Genomic DNA, 11,283 nt, shown 5'->3' with positions numbered 1-11,283 from the left:
TAATCAAATAATAATTTTAAAAGTTACATCAATTTTTAAAACACAAAAAGATACGAAGTGACATTTAGAATTATTTTATCATCGCGTAACATTTTAAATGTTTGTTTACCTTTATAAATCGATTTATGCCTCTTTGACAACCTGGATTTTCAAAATGAACTTGGAAATGGACTTAACAGTTATCCTCCCATTAGGATATTAATTTTGAAAATGCTAGAGGTACCAAATATTTTATCAATAAATGCGTACCAAGATGATGTGAAACTTATTCATTGGTACCCGTAACATTTATTTTTATTAATTGTTTTGATAAGTATTTGGGCATTCTTGCTCTAGTGAGGAAATCTCGGTTAAAGGAGTTCAAAAGCATCAATGATAGGGTGTGGTAGAGACTGCATGATTTGAAGACAAAATTCATTTCTCAAGCTAGAAAGGAAATTCTCCTAAAAGCTGTGATTCGGGCTATTCCAACATACAGTATGAGTGTATTTCTCATTTCAAAAGCTTTGTGCACTGATATTAATTATATGATGCAGAAGTTCTGGTGGGAGCATAAGGAGAATGAATATAAGATTCATTGGATGAGTTAGAAGATAATGGGGTTTGCCAAACCCAAAGGAGGAGTGGGTTTTCGGGACATGGGTCATTTTAATAAAGCTTTGTTAGTAAAGCAGTAATTGAGATTTTTTCACAATCCGTCCAGTTTGGTAGGGTGAGGAGAATGAATATAAGATTCATTGGATGAGTTAGAAGATAATGGGGTTTGCCAAACCCAAAGGAGGAGTGGGTTTTCGGGACATGGGTCGTTTTAATAAAGCTTTGTTAGCAAAGCAGGAATTGAGATTATTTCACAAACCTTCCAGTTTAGTAGGGTGCATTCTTAAGGAGAAATATTTTCCTCATTGATATTTTCTTAATGCTTCTCTGGGTAGCAGGCCATCTTATGCTTGGCGCAGTATTTTTTCCAGCAAAGGATTTGTTGACAAAAGGTTTGGTGTGGAGGATTGGGAATGGATTTGATGTGAATATTTGGGAGAATAAATGGCTTCCCATGCCGTCTTCTTTTGCTGTTCAATCCCCAATGAAAGTTTTAACTAAGAATGTTACAGTTAGTGAACTTATTGACCCAGATACTAAATGGTGGAACACATAGTTGATTGGGGAGATTTTTAACTCGGAGGAGGCAAATATCATTGTGGGGTTACCTCTTAGTCAAAATGGAAGAAAATATCTCTTAATTTGACGTGGATCTACATTTGGTGAGTTTACTTTTCGTAGTGCTTATTATATTGAGAAAGATCGATTAGATGTTTCAGGGGGAGGTTGTTCTTATTTATTGGAGTCTAATCTTTTATGGAAAAACATACGGGGTTTGAGGATTCCATATTCCATAAGAATGTTTTTATGGCAAGCTTGCCAGAATATCCTCCTAACAAAGGATAATTTGAGTAAGCGAGGGGTGGATTTGGATCCTATGTGTATGTTTTGTAATTCGGGGTAGGAGACTGTTTTGCATATTTTGTGGGAGTATCCTTCAGCAATGAATGTGTGGGGGTCGATGGATAGTAACATGCAAAAGTGTTACAATATTGGAACAACTTTTTAAGCTCTTATGGAGTATATGTTTGATAATTGTTCTATTGTTGAGGTTGAACTTAATGCGAAAATTGCTAGAAGAATTTGGTTTAAGCGAAATGCGGTTCTCCATGATGGTGAGTTTATGCATCCTAAACTTGTTCTTAAAGTTTCTATTGATTATGTTATCGCATATAGAAAGGCTTTGGAGAAGAGTGCTGAAAGTGGTGGTAATAGTTATTTGTCTACTACTACTGTGCATATTGGGTGGAAACCGCCTCCTGTAGAAAGTTATAAGGTAAATTGGGATGCTGGGTGGAAACCGCCTCCTGTAGAAAGTTATAAGGTAAATTGGGATGCTGCTATTGATAAGCAAAATGAGTGCATGGGATATGGTTATATTGTGAGGGATTCTCATGGTTTGGTAGTGGCCGCTGCATGCCATTTGCCATCTAGTAAGGTCCTTCATTATTTTGAAAGTTGGCATGTTCGTCATGCGAAGCGAGGGGAAAATAAGGCAGTTCATAGTTTGACGAAGGAGGGTGTCTTGCATGACATTGATAGAGTTTGGTTAAATGTTATCATTGGTTTTCTTTTATTTGTATTAAACTCAAAGTAATAGTTTATGGTTATTTAGAGTTTTTTGGGCTCTAATTTGTATATTTGTTGGTTTTTGCAATGAAATATCAGTGATATTTTCTTTAAAAAAAAAAGAAGCTCTACATCATCTTGGTAAAAAATTTGATACCCCTAGCATTTCTCATTAATTTTAAATTATATTATATATTATATATTAAATTTATAAAATATAAACTATATAACTAAAAATATTTATTAAGATTATAATGATCTGTTTGGATTCAGAATAGAATTTAAATTCTATTCTGAATCCAATTCTACCTTCAATGATCACTGGGACCCATGTACAGTGCGTGGGTCCCGCATTTACTTAATAAAATAATAATAAATTATTTTTTTTTTTTAAAAATAATAATAATTTTTTTTTTTAATTTTTTTAAAAAAATAATAACTTTTTTTTTTTAAAAAAAAAGGCAGGGTGGCTACCGTAGCCACCCCTCAAAGGGGGTGGCGCACTGCCACCACCATAGGTGGCCGGGGGCGCCACCCCCGACACTTGGGGAAGGCCGCGCGGCCTCCCCCGACCACTGGGGGTGGCCGCGCGGCCATCCCCGACCACTGGGGGTGGCCGTGCGGCCTCCCCCGACAACTGGGGGTGGCCGTGCGGCCTCCCCCGACAACTGGGGGTGGCCGCGCGGCCATCCCCGACCACTGGGGGGTGGCCGCGCGGCCACCTTTAAATCTAGGGGTTGGCCTCGCGCCACCCCCTAGATTTAATGGGGGTGGCAGCGCGCCACCCCCAACCACTTGGGGAAGGCCGCGCGGCCTCCCCCGACCACTGGGGGTGGCCGCGCGGCCATCCCCGACCACTGGGGGGTGGCCGCGCGGCCACCTTTAAATCTAGGGGTTGGCCTCGCGCCACCCCCTAGATTTAATGGGGGGGGCAGCGCGCCCCCCCCAACCACTTGGGGAAGGCCGCGCGGCCTCCCCCGACCACTGGGGGTGGCCGCGTGGCCATCCCCGACCACTGGGGGGTGGCCGCGCGGCCACCTTTAAATCTAGGGGTTGGCCTCGCGCCACCCCCTAGATTTAATGGGGGTGGCAGCGCGCCACCCCCAACCACTTGGGGAAGGCCGCGCGGCCTCCCCCGACCACTGGGGGTGGCCGCGCGGCCATCCCCGACCACTGGGGGTGGCCGCGCGGCCTCCCCCGACAACTGGGGGTGGCCGCGCGGCCTCCCCCGACAACTGGGGGTGGCCGCGCGGCCTCCCCCGACCACTGGGGGTGGCTGCCGGTTTGCTTCTATTTTTTTAAAAAAAAATTTAATTTTAATTTTGTTTTTTCTTTTAAAAAGAAAAAATATTTATTTTTTAATTAAATAATTATTATTTAAATCATTATTTCACATAACTTTTCACAAATACCAATCATTATACACAACTTTTTAAACTTCCAATCATTTCTTACTATTAAAAATAATATTTTTTAATCTAAAAATTCAACACCTAAACACAACTTTTTGCCTCGAACTTCGCAATTAGAATAAGAATTCAATTCTAATTCTAAAAATTCAATACCCAAACGCACCATAAAAATTCGTCGGTGAATTGAACTAAAAAAATTGGAAGGGCTTCCTCCTTTGCCAAATCTCCCTCGTCTGGCCCGCAATCATGGATGTAAAATTGGTCTTGGAGCACACTCAGCCCAGATGTAGAAGGCCCAACTCGAGTGATTTTCAAGTTAACGGCAAGGGCTTGCAACTTGTAAGAAATCAAATCAAACCAGTGAAGGATTTTTCTATAACGCGGCGACGCTATTTGGACACACTTCGCTGCACCTCCTCCTCCGATATTTCACAGGTTCTCTTCCTATTTATATGTATTGCATCTCTCTCCCTTTAAAAACCTAACCCTAACAAAAGCCCCGTTTTTATCATAGTTCTACTGCTTCGAAAGCCCTTTTTTGGGCCATCCAAAATTTCTTGGGGGTTTTCAATCTCTCTCTCTCTCTCTCTCTCTCTCTCTCTCTCTCTCTGTTTTTCGTTTTTCAAAGTTGAATATTGCATGGATCTATTTTTGTTTGATAATTGAGTTGTTCTTTTGTGCACAGGATTCAAATCCAATGCCATTGGGAGCTTAGCGATCAGCTTGAAGGTTTCAATTCTGAAAGGGTTTTCATCACCTATTAAACAGGTCAGAATTATTGTTTGCATATGTGTACGTGTATATGCTCTTATAGCTCATTGGACTTAGGAGTTTACTCCTGGATATGCATAGTTTAGGAATTGCTTATAGGCTGAGCTATAATTAGGTCTCTGATGTACGTTAATATGTATTTGTTATTATTATTTTTTTGGTTGAAGTTGGAAGTCAAGTTTATTGTTACACTCGGTGGTTTTTGATCTATCTATTTTGATGTTCATTTGTCGTGGTTTCACTCTGATGTTTGATTTCGGTGCATACTGAGGACATGGAGGTGTTGAAATGGACCTTGAATGTCATGTATTCGTGCTGGTCTGAGTTTAGAAAAAACAAAGATATCTGCATTTTTGAATTTCGAACACAAATCTGATTTTATTTCAACTGCAAGATGAACTTCTAAATTTCAATATATTTTGCAAAACCAGTTCAACCTTCTTTGTCATCAATTTTTACCGTTGAGCGTTGCCAAAGAAGTAGAAAAGATCCATTAGTTAAAATTATTGGTTAAAACTCCGTGACTATCAATGACTTTCTGGTTATAACAAGAGTCATTTTTGTAGGCATAACAAGTATACGAGTCATTGTAGATAGAAGTCCTAAATGGCTGCCTCAGACGAGAATAGCGCATTGTTCCCGATTTTCATTTTGACAATAATGGCCCTGCCACTGATACCTTATACAATTCTGAAGTTATGCCGAGCCGCCTCAAAGAAAACAAAGAGCATACACTGCCACTGCTCTGATTGCTCTCGATCAGGGAAGTACCGCAAATCAATATTTAAGCGGGTGAATTCCTTCATTGTCCGTTTGATGTATCTTCAATTTCATATTACATAGTACATACCAAGTGTCGCTATTTGATCTAACCATGGTGTATATTCTGGAATCATGCAGATTTCAAATTTCTCGACTTATAGTAACTTGACTCTGATATTGCTTTGGGTCATCGTGATTGTCCTGGTCTATTACATAAAAAATATGAGCCGCGAGGTAAATAGTTTAATCAAAGTTTGATCATTTGTTAGTGACCATGTGACAATTGTGTCCTGTTATGATTTATTCATTTACATGCTGCTACTTTTTAGTGAATTAGGACTTCTTATAGGAACTCATAACAATATGCTTTGAATGCTTAATGTTGCATTTCACTGACATTCCTTTTTCTTTTTTCTTGCTGGAATTTGTGATCAGGTTCAAGTTTTTGAGCCATTTAGTATTCTTGGATTGGAATCCGGAGCTTCAGATTCAGAAATAAAGAAAGCATATAGAAGACTATCTATTCAATACCATCCTGATAAAAATCCAGATCCAGGTTGAAGGGTTTCAGTTCTTTAGTTTATATGTTCAATTTTCAGACCTTTGTATCAGTCAGGAAGATGTGGCTTAATACAAATAACCCATGCATGCTAATAGTTTTTTTTTTTTATTATAATATTTTCAGAGGCCCACAACTATTTTGTGGAGTATATATCAAAGGCTTATCAGGCTCTGACAGATCCAATATCACGGGAAAACTTTGAGAAATATGGCCATCCGGATGGCAGGCAGGTAATATATCTTTATTTATTTATTTTTGTGAAATGAGGTTCAATTTCCCTTTACGGTTTGTGTACTAGTACAAAATTCTAAATGGTAAAATTTCAATGCTATATGTGATAATTTGTTGGAGCAGGGGTTTCAAATGGGCATAGCTCTCCCTCAGTTCTTGCTAGATATTGATGGGGCATCTGGTGGAATACTTCTACTTTGGATAGTTGGTGTTTGTATTCTGTTGCCTTTGGTGATAGCTGTTGTATATCTCTCGAGGTCGTCCAAATATACAGGAAATTATGTGATGCATCAAACATTATCAGCATATTATTACTTGATGAAACCTTCTTTGGCCCCAAGGTATATATGTTAATCTTTTGTTAATTTATTTTGTTCATGAGCTACATTATTGTATCCAATAAAGTCCAATTAGGGTATGCTTTCAGCATATCTCTATGATTTTCCTGTACATTATTAGGTAGCACGCATTACAATTCTTTAGTTCAATTTAAACATTGACACATGAGTGTCATATTGTGTGAGAACTGGGTGTCTTACACATATAACACACTCACGCTCGTGCATACCCATACACAAGTACATCTTTTTAATATTTGGGAGATAACACCTCTCCTCAAACTAAACCAAAATAAGAATCTGATTGGCATTACCCTCTACATATTGCTGATACACTTAGTTTTAACAGTCAGTTGAAGTTTCTACACAACCCAATAAATGACATTGTACTGGTTAGTTGGATATTGGTGATAACGATCTTTGACAATGAGCTTGATTGAGATTTGCATTTTTGTTTCCACTTATTCATACATATTACTGAATCTGTTGCACAGAATGTAATCTTTGTGTTTTTTTTTTGTCATTCTAATGTCAATTCTTCATTATACAGCAAAGTTATGGATGTCTTTGTAAAAGCTGCTGAATATATGGAAATTCCAGTTCGTAGGACTGATAATGAGCCCCTCCAGAAGCTTTTCATGTTGGTCAGGAGTGAGTTGAATCTGGACCTTAAAAACATTAAGCAAGAGCAAGCTAAGTTTTGGAAGCAGCATCCAGCCCTTGTTAAGGTACTTTTTGCACCAATATTTTGCTGTATTTGGCAATTAGTTTGCATTTCTATGGATTTTTGGTAAATTCTTAAATGCTTGTTTCTGCTTTCTTTTCTGTTCAGACAGAATTGTTGATTCAGGCTCAATTAACTCGTGAATCAGCAACTTTGCCTCCATCATTGCAAGGTGATTTCAGACGGGTGCTAGAACTTTCACCTCGCCTTCTTGAAGAATTAATGAAGGTGTTTATGTCCTCTTTTACATTCTTCGAGTAGACTTCTATAATCATTGCTAATTGTGTTTAACACTGAAGTCACCGCCTGTAAGCCTGTGCTGTTGTCTCTTAACAATTAAATCTTGTGGTATGCTGCTTTGTTAAAATTGGTTGTCATAAGTATTAAGGAAGTCAAATGGCCCATGAGAGTAAGGAGTTTTTTTATAATTTCCTCATTGAATTTGAAGAGTTCTTAGATCTTCCCCCCCAAAATATAGGGCTTGTTTGGCAACATTTTTCAGGACAGTTTTTTGCTTTTTATCAAAAAAGCAAAAAATTAACAAACAACTCAATGCACAAAACTCTCACAAATTACTTTCACCTTTATGTTGCATCAGAACCAGAAAGTAAAAAAAAAAATCCTCTAAAAAATTTGACCAAACGAACCCATAACTTCTGTTGAGCTATACATGTATGAATAATGGAGTTTTTGAGGGAAATTATGCAGATTTCGGTTCTCAGATGCATTCTGAGTATTTCAACTGTGTCTTCTGTTGGAAGTATTCTTGTACATTATCTCTCAACAGTTTAGTAGAACTGCCTAGAACAGAATATCTGCTGCACTTTTTTCTTCACAACTCTTCCATTTTCTGTCTGAGTTTATATGCGGTGTAATGAAAGGAATCTATTATCATGTTTTCTGAGATATACTCTATAACTGAATAAATAATTTCAAATTTTTTTTCCCTTGGTCTGTGGGTGGGGGAGAAAGGGGGGAGGGGGTTGAGGGGTTGGTTCTCGAAAACCTATTGTAGAGTGATGGAAGTATCATACAAGGATGTATAAAGTTAGCAGTTCCCTGCAAACTTTATTTTAGTTACATGCTGCAACTATCGCTGTTCATTGTCTTGTAGTAGTTTTAGAAAGTACTGATTTAGCTCTCAAGCAGAATATTTTTCTGAAATAGCTACATACCGATTGTTAGATAAGTAATCTCTTATTATCTGTGCAGATGGCGGTGATACCACGCACCGCTCAGGGGCATGGATGGCTGAGGCCTGCAATTGGGGTAGTCGAGCTTTCTCAATGTATCATTCAGGTGAGATGTGCTTTGAGGACATCTTTTATATATAAAAAAAAGACTTATTACAGTGACATGTGCTTTAATGACTTTATTCTTATCTTTATGTCTAATTACGGAGTTTTTCTGCAATTCTTGGATAGGCAGGGACTATATACGACCTTCTTAGCTTGTTTATATTATGTAGAAGGCAGTAACTAACAGATTGTATACTAATATCCTGAATAATGCAAATCGTTCTCAACATGCTTTACTTTCTTCTACTCCAATTCTCACATTATTTTACTTCGTATTATTCCCAACAACTTTCTTATTGCTTTTTAATTCCAATATGTAATACTTTCTGAGTTCCTAGTTGCAAACCTTTTGAAGATTTGATGGTGGGCTAGTGCGCCCAGCTTCTCATTCTGTTAGTTTGTCTCAGGCTTGAATATGCTGTGATTTTTTCTTGTTTGTAGTCCTCCCTGTGTCTTTTTGAGTGTACTTAACAAATTTTCCAGTCAGGTTCAGAAATTTGAAGCAAGTTCCAATTTATGTTTATCTGTTTATTTTTTTGGCAAAGCTCATTGCGAGATTTGGGTATTTGCATTTTTTGTTTTAGTTGTTGTGCATACCAGACATTTAGTTTCTTAACAACTTTTTGCTCAATTTCATAGGAATGTATCTGTCATTTTTTGTTGCAAAGAACTTTTGTTTTGTTAGTAAGTCATTTACTTAGATGGTTGCTTCCTGTTAACGTTTCCATGTTTAGGATTAATCTATTTTGTGTTCCTTTGTTCTTTTCCTAGTTCATACTCACAGTAGGATCCTTTTGTTGTGTTACCTGTGATGCAGGCTGTTCCTATCAGTGCAAGGAAGGCAACTGGAGGATCTGCTGAGGGCATTGCAACCTTTCTGCAGCTGCCGCATTTCAGTGAGGCCATTATCAAAAAGATAGCCCGCAAAGTAAGTAGATAAAATCTACTCTCTTGTTTGCGGCATGCAGGAATGCAGTTGTTAATATGCCTTTTGCCTAGCTTTGAGGGCAGAGCCACAACATTTGTCTTTGATGGCTGCCCTTATTATCTGGAAATGTGCTATAATTTAAGAACCTGTGGTGCGCTATTTTCCAATGGCTTTAGCTATTATATTTATGTTATTTTCTACTTGATTAAAATCAAAATTTCTGAACAATGGAATGAAAGAGCTGTACCCACATTTTTGTTCCAGTTCATATTTCACTTGGGGTTTCTTCTGTGTTTTGTATATTTTCTTTTTAACATGTTTTAAAATCATATAGGTTTACTAAACCTATCTAATAAGTATTCGAAATTAATTGTTGAGCAACACATCTGATGAAATTTTGAAATGACTTTTGCTTTAACACAAGCCTGTTAATGACCAAAAATCAGTGTTGAACGAATTCTGTCTGGAGTATTGAACACATCCTGTGATCCCCCTTCCCACAAACCCCCACCCAGAAAAATTATCATTTCCCCGTGTTTACGTTCTTTTTGATATTTTTTAAACATTTTTATTCTTCATTTGCAGAAGGTGAGAACGTTTCAGGACCTTCAGGACATGAGCTTGCAAGAACGTGCTGAGCTGCTTACTCAGGTAGCCGGGTTCTCTCCTGACTGCGTACACGATGTTGAGATGGTGCTGGAAATGATGCCTTCTATAACAATTGAAGCTACATGCGAGACTGAAGGTGAAGAGGGTATACAAGAGGGTGACGTTGTCACGGTCCATGCTTGGGTAACACTCAAACGTGGTAACGGCCTGATAGGTGCCCTCCCCCATGCCCCATGCTACCCATTTCACAAGGAAGAGAACTTCTGGTTTATGCTTGCAGATCCTGTTTCAAATAATGTGTGGTTTTCTCAAAAGGTTAGTTTTATGGATGAAGCTGCAGCTATAACTGGCGCTTCGAAGTCAATTGAGGAGACTATGGAGGGATCAGGAGCAAATGTAAAGGAGACCAGTGTGGCCGTGAGAGAGGCAGTTGACAAGGTGAAGGGTGGGTCTAGACTGGTGATGGGCAAGTTCCAGGCCCCAGCAGAGGGTAATTACAATTTGACTTGTTACTGCTTGTGTGACGCTTGGATAGGCTGCGATAGAAAGACAAACTTGAAAGTAAAAATTTTGAGACGGACTAGGGCTGGCACCCGAGGTGGCCTTGTCGCAGAAGAGGGACCCATTACGGAGGATGGGGTTGAAGAGGAAGAGGAGAATGAAGAAGAGGAATATGATGATTATGAGAGTGAGTACAGTGAAGATGAGGCAGATGAACAAGATGCTAAAAAGAAAGGCCCTGCTGCCAATGGCACTCTCAATAAACGGGACTCGAGCTCGGAAGGTTCAGGCACAGATGAGGAGTGAAACACATAATTCTGTTTTATTAATGATGAAATAATAAACATTTTGAGCCTGCGTTGATCATTTGAAGAACTTAACAACCATAACAGTGAGTCATTTATTTTACCTTTTGTTTAACTTGGCAAAGCTTCATATAATCTTATCCGATACTAGAACCAACTCATGGCAAGAAGTTACTCGGCCAACTGATTGAGGATACTAAAATAAAGCTAAACGGTTTCTGCTACAGGACTGTTTGGCACATTTGTAGGAAAGCTAATAAAGCAAGCTCATGTTATGGCTAAGATTGCAATTTCACAGATGTTAAATAGAGTACGGATAGATGAATGTCCTTTTATCCAGAGCATTGTACTTGCTGAGCAAGCAGGTTGTTTTCCCTAATGATATTCATCATTTTCATCCAAAAAGAAAAAAGAAAAAAGAAAAAAAAAGCAAGCTTTTTTCCTAGTCACAAATTCCTTCCAAGCAAACCGAGCATAAACGATTGCGATGTCCGTATTTATAACCTGAAATGATGCCACAAATCGAATGTACAAAGTGGAATGTCCATTTAATTGGTTTAAGTTTGGCTGTTTTTTTTTTTTTTTCTCCTCTTTTTTGACTGGCAATGAAACCAAGAAGGCGAGAGATTCATGAAATCTCGGTCATCTAATATTTTTTTTTTTAAAAAATAATAAT

General features: G+C 38.4%; 1 protein-coding gene across 2 annotated transcripts; it reads left to right on the top strand.

The window, feature by feature from the left end:
• Positions 1 to 3,865: 3,865 nt before the first annotated feature.
• LOC133857176 (dnaJ protein ERDJ2A-like) lies at positions 3,866 to 10,764 on the top strand. Of its 2 annotated transcripts, none has more exons than XM_062292324.1 (12): positions 3,866 to 4,013; positions 4,264 to 4,346; positions 4,916 to 5,141; positions 5,250 to 5,345; positions 5,547 to 5,667; positions 5,797 to 5,903; positions 6,028 to 6,245; positions 6,793 to 6,970; positions 7,075 to 7,194; positions 8,179 to 8,265; positions 9,082 to 9,192; positions 9,778 to 10,764. In XM_062292324.1, exons 3-12 carry the CDS (start codon positions 4,956 to 4,958, stop codon positions 10,606 to 10,608), a joined length of 2,055 nt encoding a protein of 684 aa, XP_062148308.1. In that variant the 5' UTR covers positions 3,866 to 4,013; positions 4,264 to 4,346; positions 4,916 to 4,955; the 3' UTR covers positions 10,609 to 10,764. The 2 variants fall into 2 exon arrangements, with proteins under 2 accessions (XP_062148308.1, XP_062148309.1); XM_062292325.1 differs by having other exon boundaries at positions 4,011 to 4,141.
• Positions 10,765 to 11,283: the final 519 nt, after the last annotated feature.

This window comes from Alnus glutinosa, chromosome 14 (assembly GCF_958979055.1).
Source record: "Alnus glutinosa chromosome 14, dhAlnGlut1.1, whole genome shotgun sequence".
Taxonomy (NCBI): domain Eukaryota; kingdom Viridiplantae; phylum Streptophyta; class Magnoliopsida; order Fagales; family Betulaceae; genus Alnus; species Alnus glutinosa.
The sequence above is the reverse complement of the archived record's forward strand: the minus strand, read 5'-3'. Positions and strand labels throughout refer to the sequence as shown.

Bases quoted from the DNA above. Each gene is read 5' to 3' on its own strand.
- LOC133857176 (XM_062292324.1), top strand. From the start codon at position 4,956: ATGGCTGCCTCAGACGAGAATAGCGCATTGTTCCCGATTTTCATTTTG. The intron at 5,142-5,249 runs GTGAATTCCTTC...GGAATCATGCAG, and splicing joins GCAAATCAATATTTAAGCGG to ATTTCAAATTTCTCGACTTA. The intron at 5,668-5,796 runs GTTGAAGGGTTT...TAATATTTTCAG, and splicing joins TGATAAAAATCCAGATCCAG to AGGCCCACAACTATTTTGTG.